General features: G+C 29.0%; 1 protein-coding gene and 1 non-coding gene across 2 annotated transcripts; both read left to right on the top strand.

Annotated features, from left to right (window-relative positions):
• The first annotated feature begins 37 nt into the window (after positions 1-37).
• LOC123300402 (probable GPI-anchored adhesin-like protein PGA55) lies at positions 38-18,990 on the top strand. The gene is made up of 4 exons (XM_044882972.1): positions 38-268; positions 13,519-17,461; positions 17,618-17,822; positions 17,954-18,990. The coding sequence occupies exons 1-4, from the start codon at positions 54-56 to the stop codon at positions 18,619-18,621; spliced, it is 5,031 nt and encodes a 1,676-aa protein (XP_044738907.1). The 5' UTR covers positions 38-53; the 3' UTR covers positions 18,622-18,990.
• Positions 13,387-13,458, top strand: Trnap-agg. Its single transcript has one exon. It is a non-coding gene; the product is annotated as a tRNA-Pro (tRNA).
• Positions 18,991-22,197: the final 3,207 nt, after the last annotated feature.

Here is a 22,197-nt window from a genome sequence, read left to right on the forward strand (position 1 = left end):
GGATGAACATTATTAAACAATTTTAAACATATATTTATTATCACATCATCAATATGATTGAATATTGGTTTATAAGGATAATGTTTATTGCATTATCCTGTGTAATATTTATGGCGTCTAGAACTACAGCGATACCTCTACATGCGAATATTAATGAATCTAAATCATCAACGGATCAACAAATAGCATCGACAATAACACCTAAAGATGCTGCTAGTAGTGTAACGGATGTGGATAATGAGAATACACGAAAAGTTTTAGGATCCAGGTGAGTTTCTAGGCTTTATAAACACTCTCTTTTAAAATAGGGTAGGATTAAGACGGAAAAAAAATTATAGAACTGGGTTAGGGAAAAAAATCTCACTTAAAAATAATCTCAGGAGTATAAAAACAAGATTCAAACCAGGAATTCATGAAAAATACCATGTTCTCTCGATTTGTATTCCCTTAAAGAGATTCAAATTAGGATTTATTTGTATCGAGAATTAGTCATTAAAAGAAAATCGAATTAGCCAAATTTTTCTCGAGTCTTATTCCTTAGTTCTTTTCGTTAAAAGTGGCTTAAAAGCAATTCTTGGAATCAGAGAACCATAAAATGTATAAGAATCGCATCGCCGAATTTTCGGGTGGAAATAGACAAAAAGTACGTCTGTTTGCCTATTAAACATTTCCTCAATTGTTCCTTAAAATTGATCCTGTGAATTATTAGGCAAATGAATATTACAATTTATAATTGATTAAGATAGTATTAAGGATGTATGAGCATGACAACAATGTTTGATTTAAAGGCTCAAAATTTGTTTGTAGGTAGTCTTTTACTCAAAGAATATGTGGTTAAAATTTCAGCTTAGGTAACCGTGCAAATTTTTAAGAAAAAACTCATTAAAAATCGATATAAAATACATTGGCTCTTATGGAGGAATCTCAAAAAACGACATATTTTGGAAGTTTTTGATAATTTTCATTTGGAATGAATGAAAACAAATTTAAAAAAAACTTTTTAATAGAAAGTAAACATATTAGCAATGAATTAGAAAAGAAAAAAACTAAGTGTCACCGTCCATATAAGGGATGTAAGAGCAGGGTAGATTAAGGGTTGAAATTATTTTTATCTTATTTTCAACTTTGATGATGAATTTTGTTATAACTTCATGAATGTAGACGAAAAATAAGAATAAAATTTTTCGATATGTTTCTTGGTTTTCGAAATATCGAAAGCTAAATAATTAAACAAAATTTTCAATTTTCGATATTTTGAAAATTAAGCCAGATATCGAAAAATTGTGTTCTTACTTTTCGTCTTATATCGTCAAGTAATAATATAAATTTATCATCAAAATTGAAAATATCTATTTTTAAATTTGTGCCCCCACTACCATGCTCATACATCCTTAACATTACAACAATTGCAAATAAACGTTGGAAAATACTCAATAACTAGAACGACCTTGCTCTAAAAGTTTAAAAACACCCACATGCTTATACAAGAAAACAAGAAGTTGTAATGAAATGGCTATTAACCTTTCTAAATATTTAATTGGCCTTGTTCTATGTTGTATTTATCTGATATAAGACATGATAACAAACTAGTTGTCTCCTGCGGCTTAATCATATACACATTTTACCGTTTTTTCTTATTTGATTATGCTATTAAATAATGTAACAGAATTGTTTATAACTCTAATGACGTAGTCGGATTTAGGAAAGAATAGATCGGAAAAAATAGACCAAAATCTTTCTGTAATAGTGTCCCATTTTTTAACGCAGGGGCTAAAAACTTCAGAGTCCAACCAACTCGTAATTAGAACAATAATCCGGGCCTATAAAATTTTTTTAGCAAATCATATACACCTACGCCTCTAACGACTAGTGAAATCTTAAGTGCAATCTAAACTTAAGCTCCAAATGTATATAGAATAAGTTTGTATATTCACGCAGATTTAAATTGTTTGATTTCTGAAAATATTTTGAACAAGTGAAAAAAAACAATTGACTGAGTTAATTGTTGAAATACCATGCATAGTCAGTGTTGATTTCTTTATCACATTACACATACAAACATGTGACACATACATAACTGATAATCAAGTTTAGTACATATTATAAAATTTCCGCCTAACTCGCGCCCTCACGGGTAAACAGTGATGTTTACGAAAAAATGTTTCAAACAAAAGTTGTTTAATTTTTGATAAGGAACATTTTTTACATTTAAACTTTTGTTCTATCTCTAACGGTTTACAAGATGGGTCCTACGGACCGAAGACCCAATTGACCTATGATGCTCATTTACGAACTTGACCTCACTTTTTACGTCCTGAGTACGCTGTAAAAATTTCAGCTCGATATCTTTTTTTGTTTTCGAGTTATCGTGTCCACAGACTTAAACTAAACTTAATATACTATGTATATTAAGTTTATATTATACCATATATACATGGTATAATATACAATATTTTGTATAGTAGTGGATATAGTAAAAAAAGACTACAACGTTAGATAAACACACAAACCCAAAAGACTTCAATGCTTGATCAGTATTACAAACCTTTATAGAAATAAATATTATATAACAGTAAAAATCCTTTTAAACATGGATGGCTAACATATTTAACATATCATTTTAATAGTGTTTACAAAAATATTCCGTGGTAATTATATACAGTATGTGTAATAAATCAGTAGGCCTACCTTCATGTATGATGTGATTAATATAATTAAGTGTAACACTGTAGGAAGTTTTTTTTTCTTATTTTTGCTTTTTTAGAATCGAGTGAAAATGGTTGAAAAGTTATTTTTTGCATTTATTTTAATATCTCTCAAAGTCCAATCGTTTTTTAAGCGAATTTCATCGAATTCTTATAGAAACTGTTTTTCAAAATGGAAATAGTCCTAATAAAAAAATCTCTATAAAGTTTATTTGAGTACTGTGTTAGAGGTTTATTATATTCGACTCCGACGTATAGGTTTGTGTGATATTTTGAAATCAGTCAAAACTTTAATCACTACATAGTATAAAACAAAGTCGCTTTTTCTGTCCCTATGTCCCTATGTCCCTTTGTACGCTTAAATCTTTGAAACTACGCAACGGATTTTGATGCGGGTTTTTTTAATAGATAGAGTGATTCAAGAGAAAAGTTTTTATGTATTATACATCCATATTATAGTAGAGTAAGGGGTTGAAATAGGGGTTGAAAGGGATATGCTTCAAAAACTAAAAAAGTTGTGCATCGATTAAGCTCAAATATTGACACGATATACAACCAGCTTCAAAGATCTATTGTTTTTATCTACTTTTAACCTTCGGAGGGTAGAAAGGTGTAGCGAGAAAGTGGGAAGGAATTATCGAATATTTACAAATATACCTAAGTGGGGTATCAAATAAAAGAGCATGACGTGTACATTACAAAACTGTTATCCCACGCAAGGAAATGTGGAGGGAGGGGTGCAAGTGGGGATGTTGCCCAGCAAAGCGGGTAGTTCACAGCTAGTACACAATATAATAGCCCCAATAATTATAAACACGCCATGTACATATTAAATAATAGCTATAATATATTATTCAAATAGATATATTTTTTGTTATTTTTCTATTTAAAAGATAAATATGTTTTTAAACAGAAAGAAAGAAGTTGCTACTGAGATAGTTAATAATTGCTTCCAGTTTTGCTTCTATTATATAATGTTACAATTTTTTATACATATATAGATTTATGTAACAAAGTTGAATACACTTAAAAACAAAAATTTGTTGCAAACTATCTTTAAACTTAACCTAATGAAATTGACCATAACCTTTAACCACAAACAAAAATAATACCGTTTTTTTTTTTAAAGAAGATTTTAAGAATGTTAAAAATAACTGACTTATGCAGGTATATAATGACTGAAGGTCGAACTGTATCATCGTAAGAACCGTACAAATTATGTATATTTAAATAAGATGCAATCTATAATGAATGATGAATACTAGACACCAATTTGTAAGGATATAAATTTAAGTAATCAAGAAACTCGTCAAATAAAAATGAAAATAATACCAGCTTGGTGCTTTGTGGCCCTCTAGAAACTTAACGCATGGGCCGATTGTAATGATTCTTCGTCACACTCGCAAGATTAAAACAAAATCAAAATCGGTCACGTTTTTTGTCTCTAAGTCTCTTTTTAGTGCCGTAAAGGAACAAATATACGGCGTAATGAACCTTATTTGCACTTTAAGTTACAGTATTAATTGTATACATTGGGTACTTTTTTATTTTATGATTGCCATATTCAACTCATAGTAAAGGCTACGAAAGGCTACATGGAAGGAAGATGGGGTTACAAAGAGGCTCGAATTGAGTCACGTAGTGTATGGATGCTACCTATGTTTATGCCTAAGTTTACCGTTATATCTAGAATTCTAGACCAAGATTATCACTTATTTTCTTAACTTTATAGAATATTTAAAGTTTGCAACAAGAAACTTCGCATATCAATGAGATTTTCTTGCTTATATTCAACTATTTTTAAAATGAGTGCTAAACTAAGCTAATTTTCTTTGTATTGTTGAGAAATAACTGTATTTTACAAGCTTTTATTTATTTTCACCAACCCTTTGTTTGTAATCAAATCTTTTAAATTAAATTTGACCCACATTTTTGCATGCATATGTCAGTCGGATGACAATGCATTTTTATGTTAAGTTTGACCTGATTATTCGATCGCCTGCATTATATTTGATACTTGTCCCTAGAAAAGTATTTTTAATTTAATTTTTTAAAACAATATTTTACGATTATTTACCTCCTGAAATATTTATAAATAAATTTACAAACACATTATTACGATAATCATCACTTATACAAGTTACATAGGTTCATGTAAATAAAAATTTTTGATTAATAGTGTATTTTGCATAAAAATATAAAAAAAAAATATGTTATCGAAGCGATCGATGTGTTATAATGTTTATAAATAAAAATGTGTTTACCTACAATCTGGTGGAGATTTTATTTAAACGGTACTTTTTCTTGTATTTGAAATTTTATTTTAAATAAAAAAAATCTGTTATTTAATATACCTGCTTCATTTATTATTAAATCGGTGAACCAATTTTAAAATTGAATTTATTTTTGTTTTATATTATACAATGTATATTTAAAATTATTTTATGGATGATTCATAATATTATTTAAAAGAACACCTGTGTGCTCACACTTCAAGATTAGTGGATTAAATTTGCAAATTTAAAACATAAATTGACATTCATTTTCACTTTTTTCGCTATTGAAATACCTTAAATTAAATGTTTTCAATGCCTGTAAACAAAATCAAACCCCTATAATCCCAAATATGTCCAAAATTGTGTATTAATATTCAATGAGTAAAACAAAACACTTTATAAAATTATCTGTAAAATATATTTTCAATTTATTCCTAAAATGGTCGTAATGCGTTAAAATGTTCATTTATATCCTGTCACTTATAACTGTTTCTTTTTTCGTGGATAAAAATTAATAGATATCACTAATAAAAGCTTACTTTTGAATGTCACCTTTGAGTGAGCTCTTTCACCCGAAAACTCACAAAAAATAACGCTTCTTTCAATCATTATTAATGAAAATTCTTATAAAATGATTGTTTAATTGTTTTATTACCTGAATTTTTTTCGTCATCGCTCGTTGTTTGCATGCTAATGTCTTTTATCTTAACCGAGGAAGCCAAGGTGTTGAACATCATAGTCAAAATTATTTTTGCACTAGCTGCTCATTTATCTACCTGTTAATATAGCAAAAACGAAAAATCGATGAATTTTTAGTTTGTCCCTACGAGAATTTGTGTAGGCGTTATTTCATATAAAATCCTTTTGATTGCCCAATACATTGAATTAACGTAAAACAAAAGTAAATTCAATTTTTTTTTTTAAATCAAAACCAGTATTTTTACAACAAAATTTTGCAATTTTGTGTACACATGCAACAACAAAAATTTTTTAAAATATGATCATCTTTACCGATTGAAAAACTTGTAAATAAATAAAACAATCGAGTTTCTAATTCGTTTTTTATTATTATACTATTAAGAAATTTACAAAAAAAAAAAAAAAAAATTATTAAAATATGCAAAATAAATTACCCTGGAAAACAACCATGCAAAGATGTGCAAAGAAAAATTTAATTATGAAATATATGTACGCAATAATCTTATTACGATATTAATTTATTCTACGATAAATTCCATTCGTCCAAGTTACAACAAAAACCCCGATATACAGACCTCTATATACGGACTAAATCTCAATTCTATATTAATTCCGTTTCTCACTGAGATTTTATGGATCAGTAGCCCTTCAATTTTTAATCGACTTCAAACAAGAGGTTATCAATTCGACTGTATTTTTTTTATGTGTGTTGTCTCAGAACTTTTGACAGGGTGAACCGACTTTGATGATTCTTTATCTATTTGAAAGCTGGTGCTTTCCATGTTGTCTCATTTCTTTTTGGTCCAGTTTTGACAACGGCATCCATGAGAAAACCATAAAAGTATTAAATTTGCATTAAGTGTGCACGACAAGAGGGCGAATAACTCAATATCACGCCAACCGATTTCGATTATTCTTTTTTTAGTGAAAAATTCGTTAGTGTACTTCAGATTCACTAAAAATCGCAATATAAAAAAAAAAGTTTAACAAAAAGAAAACCGACTTCAAAAGAAAAACTTCTCCAAAACAAATTAATATGCACTAAAAAGTAAAAAAATCAACGATAATATAATGTAGTTAAAATTATTGTTATTTTTGGAGTCGATTAACTACATTATATTATTGTTATTTTTTTACTTTTTAGTGCATATTAATTTGTTTTGGAAAAGTTTTTCTTTTGAAGTCGGTTTTCTTTTTGTTAAACGTTATTTTTTTCTTCTGGCTGTATGTCTGCCTGTCTGTGGTATCGTCGCGCCTAAACGGATGAACCTATTTTTATTTTTTTGGTTTTGTTTGGAAGATAATTTAATGGAGAGCGTTCTTAGCTATGTTTCAAGTGCGAATTTAGAGTTCCGTACCCGTAAAAACAAAAATTGGTAATGATCTTCCAAATCGGCATGTTTTTTAAAAGGCTGAAAGTAAAAAGGCAATTTAATAGCCGAAAAATTTGTGGGGGTATTTTTAAATTTTGTAAATTTCACTTGTTGATAACAAAAGATCATCTTTTTTAATATATAGAGGTGAAAAACATTAAAAATAACAAAATAACATCACACATATATGCATTAATCTAAGATTTACACCTATCGTCTACAGAAACCTGTAATAATAGTAACTAAAATTAATTATTATAAAATCTCTTATATATTATATTCATACCTCTTGTTTATATATATTCTCTTGTTAATAATTATGCAAATTTTTGTATTTTTTTTTTTAGTTTTTATATACAATAATGAAAGGTAAATTATTTATGATTACAATAAGACCCTTCTTACATGTCTGTCCGTCTATCCTGTCCGCCTGCAATCTCGTATGAATGTAGTACGTATATTATTTATTTGTAAAAAATATGCTGTTGTTATTTTAATATTTTTTGTTTTGTTGTTATTTTGAAAAATTTTCTACATTTTGAAATATAATTATCATTAAAAATTATTATTATTGTATCTTGATACTATGTTGCCATCTACAGATAAATTACATTAATCATTTTTGTTATATTATTAACTAAGTATAGTTGTCTAGGAATTTTTGTAATCAAGTTGTTTTACAGTGCAATCTCTTTTGTAATCCTTCTTTAAAGTAAACAACATTTTTTAATGACAGAGAAGGATTATCCATAAGGCAAAGTAGGCATGTTCCTACAGACGCGCGGTTACAAAGAGGTGCATGTGTGGAATGTAAGGATTGAATAATACTAGGGATTTCAATAAAACTTAATAAATACATTTTTTGATTAACAAAGTTTCCATAAATCACAAAAAATTCCTAGGTCATCGGGTTTTTTATTATTATTTGGCTGAAAAAATGATGAATCATATAGGTTATTCTTTTCAATTGGATATTTCTATATCAAAAAATCTAGAGAGTGTGATAAAAAACTATCTAAAATATTAAACTACCAATAATACCAAAAAAAATATAAGGTTGCCAATGATATAATAACAAAATTTTAATTTAATTATGAGTTCATCGAGTATTGATGATTGAAGAGCGATATGTATATTATCAAATTGATAAGCATCACTTGCACACAATATTTTATATATTTTTGTAGTTTCGTGATATTGCAAAGCTAAAAAAAACATTATTTGACTACAAAGCATGTATTTGGTTTATATGTATGTACCGTGTAATAAACCAAAACTTTTTTAACAATACTGTAGGAAAATAAACACCTTAATTATGAAAAATATTGCAGTCCTTTGATATTGACATTTGTACAATTTGTACAGTTATTCAAATGTATGATAGTCTAATTCTAAGAGTTTCTGCAGAAAGGAGAAATTTTATTAAAAATTAACTCCAACCCTTGAAAAAGCCTTTTCAATCAGAACACGAAGGAGAAAGCTCACAGCAGATGAATTTGCCGAAAATATTCCTTCTTCAATATCTGAACGAGAAATATTCAGAGAAACAGTATATCTAGTAATTAAAGACAGACTTGTGGTTGGACTTCAAAAGAGGCGAGAATTGTACAGCAATTTTTAAACTTTTTAAACTATTTCTAGTTAATAGATACTTCTACTTAGATAGATAAACTTCAAAATACCTACTTAGACAAAACATGCATAGATTTTTGAAAAAAAAAACTGTTTTTTACATGATACATCATTAAATAAAAAAAGTTAATCGGTTGCTGTACTGGGTGGCAAATCTGGTATCTTTAAATGTTTTTTTAAAAGCTTGCAGTTTTTCATGATTTGTCATAATATAAATATAAAAAAAAATACCGAAATTTTTTACCATCTTTATTTGCATGTATAGATAATCAATTTTTATTGATTTATGTATAAAAATATTATTTAAAGTCAAAGATTGAAATATTTTTTAAAAGTAAGTAAAAAATACAATAAAATAAAAAACAATTTTTTATGTAATCAATGAACCATAATAATATTTAAAAATATACACCAAATACACCGTTATTTAAACAAACCAAAAAAAAATATATATATATATATATAAATAAAATCAATGATGAGGATTTTAAAATTAACGTTATTGATTCAATGATTCACATGTTTAATTATATGGTTGGGAAAGTAGTTGGCACCAGGGGAAAAAATTTAAATTCATGTGTTTTTTAAAACTACCCATTAATTTTATGGAAATAATGCACTATTATTCTTCGAAACCGTGTATTTTTTTCGAGATTTTAAATACGAAATAACAATCGATAAGAACCTGTAAGCCATGGTACATGAAGTGTGTTTCATGTTACAATATCACAATGTGTCACAGGCCACACCCTGTTTTAAAAAGAATCCCTTTCATTGATTTTACTCTAAGCTAGACTTCAGACTTCACTCTAAGCTACACCATCGCATTACAAATCGTACAAGTTTCTCTCATAGACAACCCCTCCCCTGAAGGCTTTGAAATAGCTTTAACTGATACTTTTATAGATTCGTGGTGAATGAAACTTGGTAACATATAAAAAAAGATTTTAAAACTTCTAAGGCATCTATTAATATATATCCGTGGTACAGAACGATACTTGATCCGAGGTAAATGACGATGAGTCTTTATATAAGCATTCAAAGCATTTAAAGTTATTACGTTTAAAACTCAAATATGGCATAACAAGATACGTACCAATAAGTAGTGATTTACTATGGAATGTTTATGATCACAAAAACAAAACCAAAACCAAAAAAGCCAACTTTTAAATAGATGAATAGTAAAAGTACCATTTTGTTCTTTGAAATACTAAAAATGTTATTTCTACTATCCTGAAATCAATTTCACAAGGATAATTATTCTCTTCGTGCTTGCCTTCAAATAACTAAACTTTCTTTTTATACAATTCCTGCCGAGAAATTAGATAATAAATCAAGGTACATTGTACTCTTGGTCCTACATCTTACCCTATTGTTATGAATCAAAAATTATATTGTAGGATTTCCTTTGATGTTTATAACCTTTACAAAAAAATTTGTAGGTATATATTTCAAGTCATTTTGTCTGATTGATTGACTCATCAAATGAGAGTATCATGCGAATCATGAGAACAGATCGTGAAATATTAAGTAAGTTTTAATCTTACTTATTTTCGGGTCAATAAATGCAAAGCTCGGCTTCATAAACTAAATTTAAGAGGTATCTTTTTATAACTAACTTATATTTGGACTCCAAGTATCATGAACGATGGTATATTTGTTATTGTTGAAATATTTTCATGTGGAAGAAACATTTATTTGCGTGAATCATCTATACCTTTTGCTGCCCATAATTTTTGTTGAAATTACTAAGTACTCCAGATGACCCTTGCGGAAATATTTCAGACAAAAGAATTAAAAAGTCTTACTAATACAAAAGAAGAACAAATGAATAATTTTTCTTTCGTTTGAAATATTTCAACCAGGGAATGGCTAACCTTTCGAGAAGGTGCCTCTATCGAAGCCAATCATTTTTATTTAGTCTGTAGGTAGGACATTTACCTAAAGGTTAAAAATATCATTGAACTTCTAAAACGGAACTACCCCTTTTCTCCTTTTCAGACTTGATACTCCTAAAATATTTTTTAACCATTTTCAATCCTCCCTCCCTTCAAATCAAGTTTATGTTTATAATATGTCGTCCTAAGATTAAGAAATATTTTCTTTTTTGATTAAATTTTATTTTGCCCTTTTTATAAACGAAAATTTTTTGTAGAAATAACTGTTTATACGGATGCTTTCAATAATATTAATACATGAAATTTACCAAAACTATTGGGTATTGTTTAGATTTTAATGAAATTGGGAAGATTAAGCACAGATTATTTCAATCTGAAGCTTTAATTTTTAATAGACTTTTGTATGAATTGTTTTACTATCCTCTACTTGTCTGACTCTCAAGAAATACCGCTTTTATTTTCCTTGAACTGCGTAAACAGCAATCTATCTTAATAATGCTGTTCTCAACTTCTGTTCATTTGCACAAATCAATTATTATCATATCTTAAAAAGGCAAATTCGATTTAGGAAATAATTTTATGTATGCCAATTTTATCAAGCAGTATCTCATTACGTTCAGACAACAAACAGTACTTAATATAATTTATGGAAGCGAATATCCTCAATGGTTTTCAGGAAGTATGAAATAATATGCTTTAGATTAATGTTTAATAACAAGTTTTTGCAATTTTTAAGTAATTAAATATATTCAATTTATGAAGTTGTTCATTCTTTTAGACTGTAAAACATTTTATATAGGGGTGACGATAAGTTTGCATTCGTGGGGAAAAATTACCCCATTAGATTTTTTTAAACATTTTGGCGTTCAATGGTTTGCTTCGGATTTAGGAAAAAATAGACCCGAAAAAGTAGGCCGTACAAAATTTCTATAATAGTGTCCCATTTGTGAACGCCACGGCTTAAAACTTCAGAACCCAACCAACTCTTCTAAAGTCGACAAACTTAACCGAGCCATCCAGAGTCTATAACTTTAAGTAGCTCAAAAATGTACGTTTAGAACGCTCTATGAAGTTTTTTGGACTATTTTACATAAAAAGATTTGTTATTATTTATTACAGTTTAACTTTTCAAAAAAATACAAAAATTTTGAAAACAATATTTTAAAAAAATGAGTGCTAAGATAATGAAGTAATGATCAATTTTTTGAACTAATTTCCACAAAGAGTAAGAGTAATATTTCCCATCAAATAAGAACTTATTGCCTTTTCTAATATTTATTGGAATTAATAATCTATTTGAAAAGGAAATATTACAAATAAATTATTAGCTATATAATGTCATATGGTTTATGAACAATCTTATATCATTCAAGATTGGATTTCGATGTAAAAATAATCCATTTTGAATAGGACCTGACGCATTGAGACTGGGAAATTTTATTACTTACTACAATTCAGTTCTTCATTTTAGCCCATAAGCTAGTAGTAGCAACTGAATGTCGTAAGCTACCAAAAACTACACTTTTCCATATAATTTCTAATCACCAAGATACTGAGGGGTCGGCCCCCCCCCCGCCATATTTGCATACTTTTACAGGTACAACCTAAACTATCAAAAGCCTAAGACCAGTGTGGTTTTGTAGATTATCCCAGAACCAAACTTTTCCTCGCAATTTCCAATCCCCTAAGTGACACATAAAAAAAATTTATGAGGATGATCGTAGAGCAATTCTGAACAAAATTAGTCCATAAAAAGCTAGGAAATTTGAGACATATTTTAGTGACGGAAAATTAAACGAGATTTTATTCCAGGGAATGAAAATTGAGGATGTAAATTTATCAAAATGTAGGCTTAAAAAACAAATTGAGTGGTTTTTGTGGAAAATTGAGGAAAAATTAGTTTTCTCAATTTTAATCCTCCTTTTAACAAATTGTAGATTCTAAAAAGACAGAACAAATTTTCACATAAGTAGATACCAGGTTCTTTGCTAAAAATGATGTTTTTACAAGGGCTCTAAAAACGTAAAAGAACTTCTCACCGAATTTTCGAATTAAAAACAGTACTTCTATAATATTCCGTATTTGGAAAAATAGATAATAAATCCGATCTTTATTTATTAACAAACGTATAATTATTAATTGTAATTTTTATGTCTAGGTTAGAATAACACATCGTTAATAAATAATAATAATATTAGCAGTTCATATAACAGAACATTTATGCAAATTGCCTAGTTTAATTTTAATGAACTGTTTGTATAATAAATTTATAATTTATTTTATATTATAATAACTATTGTTAAATTAAAATAATTTCGAAAACAGTTTTATATAATAATTTATTATATATTTAATAATCGAATTTAACCGAATCGAGGTCGTATTTTATGATGATACATAATTTGATTCATATTTTATTAAAATTTGATTATTTATTTTGATTGAATTCTTAAAGAATGTGTTTTAGATATTCAAATTAGTATAAAAACTTGTTTAATGTATCCTTATAATAAAAATTTAAATAAACAAGGAAATGATTTTCCATCGAAAATTTTTTAACTATCTTGTTGTCGGGTATTGGGGAATTTCATAAATGGAGAAAATCATAAATAACAAAAATACAAATCCGGCTCGTTTTAGGGGGAAGAAATGGCATTAATTATTTTTCTCATAAATCTAGTCAATTTGTACTAAATTTATTTAAAAATAGAAAAAAAAACTTAAACGGAACAAGATAATATCTTTAAACTTAAAGTTTTTCTGCTATTGGAATTTTCCAAACTATTCACTGGTATTAATCAGTGGTTCAGTGGTCTAGGGGTATGATTTTCGCTTAGGGTGCGAGAGGTCCCGGGTTCAAATCCCGGCTGAGCCCAATTATTTTTTTAACATATTTTTTTTCAACAACTAATTAATTGTTTCTATTTTATTTCAGTGTTGTAACCTCTGTGTCCGTGATTATGGAAACGAATAATGGTTCGCATAAATATTTTGCTGATGCAGCTGGACGTCCTGTCGCTCGACCCACAACATCGTCACAATTAGCAAGCCCAGTTACATTAATAAATCCAGATCGTTACGAATTTTATACCTTCAATGATGATGGTGATTTGGTAAAACGTGAAATGACACTCAAAGAAATTCAAAAAATTATTGCAGCTGGTGGTTCTGAAGATGATGTGACAAATTTAAATTCATATCGACCAGAGGAGTATCAAATAAAAAATGCTGAAACTCGTGTTCATGATGTTGTTGCAAATGTTCAAAGTGTATTGAAAGAGGAAATCGCAGCACATAAAAACAATCAGATAAATACAAGTGAAAAAGTTCATTTACCAGATTTATCAGAATTATCAGCGTCGTGGTCAATGTTTGGAACTGGTGATGATGCACAAGATATTGCAATTATTCCAGATATTGAAATGATGGATCAAGGATCATTCGTTTCAACTAAACCAAAATTACCCTCCACAACTGAAACCCAAAATAGTCCCACGACTGAATCTGTACCACAAACATCTGAAGAATTGAAAACAGAAAATCCACTAAATAAAATATCTAGTCCTGAAGATATAAAAACCGAGAATCCACTTAATAGAATTTCTACACCTGAAATTAAGCTTCAACCTTCGTCAACAAATCCACCTGAACTTTTTAAAGAAAACGTTCCATTAAGTACAATTTCTACAATTTTATCTGAGTCTACAACGGTATCTGAATTATTGAAAGAAAATGACAATAAATCTGGGGAGCAAATTTCAACCACCAAACCTGAAATTTTCGAAGGAAGTACAACACTAAAAGTATCAACTGAAAAAATAGAAGAAATAACCACAATCAATCCAAATAACTTGTTATTGGCAGCTGAAAAATTAAGTACAGAATTACCAGAAAATACTAAACTAACCACAATGGAAGAAACTTCTTCAACGCAAACAATAACTGAGGAAATACCAAAAACGTCAATTGTACTCGATGATAAATTAGATTCATTATTAACGGAAAAATCTGACATAGAATTAAAATCAGAAATAACCACTTTACCATCAAAACTAGTCACATGGATTCCCGATTTATCTAGCGTATCAACCACTTCGGAACGTATCTCAACAACTCCAGAAATTATTACAACAACAACAAGTTTCAGTACAGCATCTCCTACTAAACTACCAAGCACAAATGAAATCTTACCAAATTTAACAACATCTGATGAATTAGAAATACAAAATACTAAATTCGTTCAAATTTCGTCATCGAATGATAAAACCACAACTTCAGAAGAGGCTAGTACAACTGAAGAAATTCCTTTAAAATCAACTATTCAACAATTAGAAATCGAAACATCCACAGAAGTTATAGCCAAAGAATATACAACTATTAAAGAAGAATTAACAACGACTGAAGAGCCAAATACAACGCCAATTAATTTGATTAACATTTTAGCAGATAAAACTAATCTTAAATCAACATTAATCGAAAGCGTTGATCAAATTATTGCACAAGTAACAGATAATGTACCAAACGATTTTACAACGGATTCGAATGAAATACACAGCGTTGCCGAAAGTATGCTTAATGTTATAAATACAACGAACTTGGAGAAAAATATTACAATGGACCAATTCCAAGCCCAATCTGCAACCATTGCTTCATCGTTAACCGATCAAATTGCTCTGACTTCAACGGAAATCTCAAGTACTGAATCCGAAGACATTGCAACCACAACAGAAACTAATCAATCTGATGATATTGAAATCGTATTTGAAGAACAAGAACAACAAACGGCAAATATTTTAAATGAGGCAACTACAATTCAAGATAATGAAATTATTTTATCGAAAGAAAGTGGGGAAATAATTTTAGATATATCTGATGAAACAACGGAAGAAAATCTTCCTGAATCAACAACTAAATTAGAAATGTCAATAATTAGTGAAACATCATCCACTTCATTTAAATTAGGTGGTGATTCAGATGAAAATTCGGTAACAACTGAAGAAATGAATACGGAACAAGATGATTTAGCCACTACCACGGAAATTCCTAAAGTAGAAAGTGAAAATGTTAAGACAAAATATGCAGAAATTGATTTGAAAGATGACGCTAGTATTACAACAACCGAATCCAATGAAATTATTCCCGAAGAATCAAAAACTACTGCATATTTTGAAGAACGACCTACCACAACTGAACCTACAGAAGATGAGAGCACTGAATCATTAGACGAACAAAAGTCTACAACTGAATCATCAGATGAACAATCTTGGAATGAAAATACAACCTCATCCGAGGAAGATAAAATAGACACTTCAACTGCATCTTCTGAAGAAAGTGATGAAAGTTCTAACAGTTCATCTTCAGAGGAAAGTAATGAAATTTCAACCACTGAAAGTATTGCTGAAACAACTACTCAGTTATCTGCTGAAGAATTAACGACCACCGAACTACCACAGAAAAGTGAAAATTTTGAAATTGCAGAAAGTTCAAACATTCAATCCGTTACAACTGAAGAAGATAATTTATCAACGACAACCGAAAATTACGAATTAACGACAAATTCAGATAATATTTTAGCGAAATTACCGATCAAAAATACCAGTAGTATAGCATTACGTTTAGAAGAAACCACCACAAAAAATTTCCCAATTATTAAAGAAATTATTACAACAGAATTCCCGGAAAAATTCACAACCATTCAATTTGTAGAAACTACACCAAAACCATTACCAAAACCTGCTAAAGTTGACTTGGAATTAGAAAAACAAATGTTAGAAGCTGAGGAAAAGATTTTTGCGAGTACAACTACAATCCCTTCTAATGACGAAGATAAACAATTTACCACTGAAATAATTCCTATAACTGAAAAACAAACCGAAAACATTGAAGCAAATGAAGAAACGACAGTTAAAATTTTACCAGAATCGCAAGAAATCGCATTTTCCAAACCAATTCCAAATACAGTTTTAGTACCCGAAAATTTCACTGTGGAACAAACTACCATCAATTCTATTGAATCTACAACCGTATTATTAAATGAGAGTACAGAGCAAGCGGATGAACCATCAATTGTCACTGAGAAACAATTATCAACAACAATTCAATTACCTGAAACGAGTACGAAAAATTCGTGGAAACTAGTACCAATTATTTCGCCAGTAACTGAAAAGAATAAAACGAAAAAACCAAAACCAGATATTAAACCATTAAAAACTGGAATATTTGGCTTCCAACGACCAAATATATTCCGTCCTGCAACACCATCAGCTTCCACATATTCTTCAAATGTCAATTTAAATCCAACACCTGCAGAAAATTTAGGCTTAGAAGCAACTACAGTATCATTAAGTGACGATATCAATCAATTCAGTCAACTTTGTAACGAATTAGCATTCAAAATATGGAGTACAGTTACCTCAAAAGGTATCAGCAGCGTACGAAGTGTATTTATTTCACCATTCGCAGTTACATCCATGTTAGCTATGGTATTCTTGGGAGCACGTGGACCTACATCCGGTGAAATGAACGACATTCTCCGATTGGATGATATGGTAACATTTAACCCACATTTAGTATTCCGAAACATAACGGAATCCATTGAATTGAGTAAATATTCTGGCGTGTCAAAAAGTGTTATAATTCGAGAACTATTTAGCGATCGTAACAAAGGAAAATTATTAGACTTTTATAAGGAACGTGCTCGACAATTTTATGATGGTCATGTAGAAGAAGCCAATTTTAAAATTATTGGTAATTTGGTAAAACATCGAACTAATTTATTGGTACGTCGACAAACTGGTGATAAAATTATGGATTATATTAAAGGAAATTTAATTGTTTTACGATCACCATTGGCTGCCTTGAGTGCGAATATTTTCCAAGTAAGTCATAATATAGTATTACCAATTAGTTAAATGTGGAACTTTCCATGAGAGATTTAAAAAAAGGGCAGGGGATTGAGAGATTTTATATAACTTATCGTATATTATCGTTATACTCAAGAAATATTCATTAGTTTCTCTTTTATTTTTTTCCAGACTGATTGTTCTTTAGGATCAACTGAAGGTCGAGATGGTGAATTACATTTTATTGTTTCCCCAACAATTCGTCAAAGGCGCTTAGTTCCGGTACCAGCTGTTGTATATCGAACTGGATTTTTGGCTGGATATGAACCTGAATTAGATGCTACCGCTATCGCATTAGGAAACGATCAAGTTGTCAGTATGATCTACGTTGTACCAGGTTCGTAGAATCAATTTTTAAATTCTTAGTTTCAATAAAAAGGCAATAAAAACCACCAATTTATGGACAATCTTCTTCCTCTCTGAGATGGTATAATATTTTAACTAAAACTTCGATTGGTTTCATTACAGGTCAACAAGGAAATGCAGCTCCAGGTGATGGTCTTTCACGACTAGAAAAATATTTGACTGAACAATCATTTAAAACGAATGCATGGTCAAAACTCTTACGCTCATTAACACCTCGACCAGGACTAGAAATTCAAATACCACGATTCTCACATCGTTCTGTGATCAATGCTACACAAGCCTTACAAAGAATGGGCTTACGTGAACTATTTAATCCAAGCAAGGCTGATTTACGTGGCTTGAATGGCAACAAAAATGAATTACATTTATCCGACATGATTCAAATCAATAACTTTACGACTTGCGGTGAAAACTATGTTTCGGAACGAACACATCATATTGAAGTTTACCCAGCCGTTCCAATACGATTATCTAAATCCGAAGATGAAGATTTACCAGAAGATTTCCAAGATGTATTTAACGAAGATGGTATCCGTGATTCAAAATACTTAGAATATGCAGATGAACCACGTGATTATCAAAGAGCTTTCCATGATCCCGTGCATGATCCTAGTATAATGGAATTACCGTTAGCTTTACGACCACGACAAGCCAGAATACCCGATCAACCACGATTACGTTTAGATCGACCATTCTTATATTTTGTTCGACATAATCCAACGGGATTAATATTACATATGGGACGATTTAATCCACGATTATTGCCATGAAAAACGTGCGTGTTTGAATGCTTGAAAGTATTAATTTAATTTAAATAAACAAAAAGAAAATGGCTTTAAAAATATTTTCATAACAAGTTTTTGCGTACTTTTTTTTATATAAAGAGTATTTATTAAAGTTTTCTTTTCCTGGGGATTTTTATTTTTGTGGTATGTTTTTGTTTTTCTTCTCATGATGGGACGGATATCCTTGATGGTTTTTAGAGACATGAAGAAACATTTTTGTTTAAATTCTATTGCTATAGCAAAATTTGTTATGTCTCTAGGGGTGAGTGTAATATATAAAACACAAAAAAATTGTATAAAAAAAAATCATTAACACAAGCGTTCATACAATATGTATATCATTAAAATACTGCAAGTTGCCTAAATTTAACAGAAAAGTGTTAAATTTGAACCATTCTTTTTTTAATTTTTTATTTTATATAAATTATTAATTTGTAAGTTATTTATTTCAAAATTTTTAATTGTGTAATATGGACTGAAAAACAAAATTTGCTTACTTGTTTTTTTTGTAAATTAATTTATTATTTTAGACTGAAATTATTTATTCAAAATTTATTTTTCTAATATTTCGAAAACGTTTCTTTTCTACTCTATTTTATACGTAAAAATTTTTTTGTACTATGCTCAAAATATACTCATTATTGTCGTGATAATATATAGGCTAATCTATAGTGTGTTTTATACAGTGCCGGATTTGATGAAGATGACGACCTAGGCCAAAGGCATCGAAAACCTAAATCCGCCACTGGTATTGTAACAGAATTTTTGTCAATTATCATAGATCTGCCTATATAGTATACACAGTGTTTCTAAATATAAACTAAAATTTCGGAGCTTTGTTTCTGGGGTTACGATTTTCGAAGATTTTTGCGTATATTTAGAAACATCTCATTTATATATATAATTGTATTTTTTAAGAATTTTTTTTTAAATCGCTACATAAAAAAAAACTGTATATTAGTTTATTATTTTTAAATTTAAAATTTAATTTTAAATTAAACTTTTATACAGTTTTAAAAATATAAAACAAACAAAAAATTGATGGTACTTAATCGTTGATCAAACATAATATAAACAAAAAAATTTATATATTTTTTATTTTGTAAAAATTTTTTAATAATATTGGATCAATGATTGACGAAATTCAAGATTTTATATTTTAAAATTGATTTATAAATTTATATTATAGATCATTTTATTAGAAAATTAATACAACAAAAAAAAAAGAAGATATTTGTAATAAGAAACAAAATGTATAAATAAAAATAAAAAATTTAAATAAATAAAATAATATAAAAATAAAATTTCATTTTTATCATTTTCTCTCTATTAATAAATAATTTTGTTTTATTTGTGGCGGAAATTTTAATAAAAAATTGTCCACATATAACATCAGGGGTTATCATTTGAGTTTACTTAGTAATTTTTTAAGTATTTCTAGATTTTCTTTAAATTAAAGATGCGACGGATTGATTTTTATGATTAGAAATGCTGAAAAATTTGTATTAACTAATAAATATTAATTTAAAAAAATTTTGGATAATTTTGAAAAGTTTCACGAAAATTAACGAAGAGAGAAGTACCATCAAATCAGCTCTGGTCATAAAATCAGGTTTGGTCGATTTGTTTGGTGTTATGGTGAGTTAACTGGCAGAAATCGTCACGTAACATTGTGAGATTTGCTGTGTACTACTTGACACTACCTACTTGAATAGAAAATTCTATGCACATTCAAATTAGGTATAATAAGGTAAGGGGTGCAATTTGAAATTTCAAAGTTGGGCTAGCTGGAGGTCGGGGGATTCGATATATTAGAGTTTTTAAGGGTGGATACTTTTGAAATGATCACACTATATATGGATAATTAGACTAAATTCATTTCAATTACCATAAAAAGACAAAAAAGCGTTCAAAATTTTCAAATTATACAAATTTGACCTCAAATAAATTGTTTTGCTAAATTTTATTAGCATTCATTAAATTTCTGAAAAATTCGACCAGACTGAATAATGAAACATTAGATAATTAAATTGCTATTTTAAATTTGAATCGCCCTTCGCTCATTTTATTAGTTTAAGTAAAAAATTAATTTTATATCATAAAATATGCAAGATTTGCAACATTACTAATAATTAATAAACAAATTATCTGAAAAAGATTATTTACATAATACATTTTAAGGCTGTTTGAAATGTTATCAAATGAGGAATAATTTTTATAAAATCAGGAAATATTCATATTTTACTCGTAATAAGATAATCCATAATCCGCATGTCTGATTATATATATTTTTGATGTATAATCTCTATTATCTGAACCTTGAGTGGGTAATAGGTATATATTCATCAACAAAATAATTTTTTCTAAAATAACTGTGCTATAATAACAATGATAATAGACAAAGAATCAGACAAGGTCGGTAAGATGAAGACAGGGTAGGGTGCTTTCAACCCACGTCTATCTCGAAGAGTCCTGAAAAGTATATCAGTTTTAACTCACAAGAGGAAAAAAATTTGAGGCTTTCCGCGTGATTATTGTATAAAAAAAAATGCATTTTACATACACGATTTTTCAGCCCATATTTGCCGAATTCGATAACAGAAATTACTAGCGTAAAATAATAAAAGTGGAAATTCAATTTTAAATTTCATTTTTATAAATCAAATTTTTATTGAAAAGTTATTTCAATTCGCACCGCGCATGAGTTTTATTGAACGCGTTTCCATAGTAACAATACACTATGTACTTTATTACTATAATTGTATGGATGAACATATAGTTCTATGGATTACATATACATATAACATTGAAAACTTAATATTATTTTCTAACAAATTTAAATAAGTGATTATCCACTGAAAGCGCTGGCGTTGATTTTATTGACTCTACCATGACTACATATTATTATGATAGCTTAGGCAATAAACAGTCGGAAAATCTTATCTTAATATATATATTTCTTGTGTGCGTGTGTATGTGACTGAACTCCTTCTAGACGGCTGGACCGATTTCGATGAAATTTTTTGTGTGAGTTCAAGGGGATTGGAGAATGGTTTAGATTTACAATTTGGTCCAGTACAACTGTTTTTGAGGGCTCCGTACCAAAAAAATGAAATTTCATTAAATGGTGGGAGCGCATATAAATCATATCACATTATGTATACTATGTGTACTATGTATTTTTAATAGTATTCAGGTATTGTCAATAGGCATTTATTAGAGCCATATGCGAGCGCAGCGAGCTCTACTATCAAAGGTCAGGCTAAAGGTCGAAGGTCAGGCCACTCCAATAAATAGGAGTTAAATTGGGGTTTAGCGGGATGGGTTTAGCGGACAGGCTAAACGTAGTATAGGTATTCATGAATTGGAGTTACGTTTTTACGGGACAACGTCCGTCTGGGCCGCTAGTATTAAATAAATTTTAAAATTAATTTCAAAGTTTTCAGGCAGGTCGACATTAACATACTGCTTAAATTTTATGAAAATATGATTTAATTTTTCCCAAACATTTCATCTACTTGTTCAGATTATGGAAATTGTACTCTATAATTTTATTTATCA

This window comes from Chrysoperla carnea, chromosome 5, assembly GCF_905475395.1.
Source record: "Chrysoperla carnea chromosome 5, inChrCarn1.1, whole genome shotgun sequence".
Classification (NCBI taxonomy): domain Eukaryota; kingdom Metazoa; phylum Arthropoda; class Insecta; order Neuroptera; family Chrysopidae; genus Chrysoperla; species Chrysoperla carnea.

Coding starts and splice junctions, on each gene's coding strand:
- LOC123300402 (XM_044882972.1), top strand. CDS start 54: ATGATTGAATATTGGTTTATAAGGATAATGTTTATTGCATTATCCTGT. Junction 17,462..17,617: donor TGAGTGCGAATATTTTCCAA/GTAAGTCATAAT, acceptor ATTTTTTTCCAG/ACTGATTGTTCTTTAGGATC. Junction 17,823..17,953: donor TATGATCTACGTTGTACCAG/GTTCGTAGAATC, acceptor GTTTCATTACAG/GTCAACAAGGAAATGCAGCT.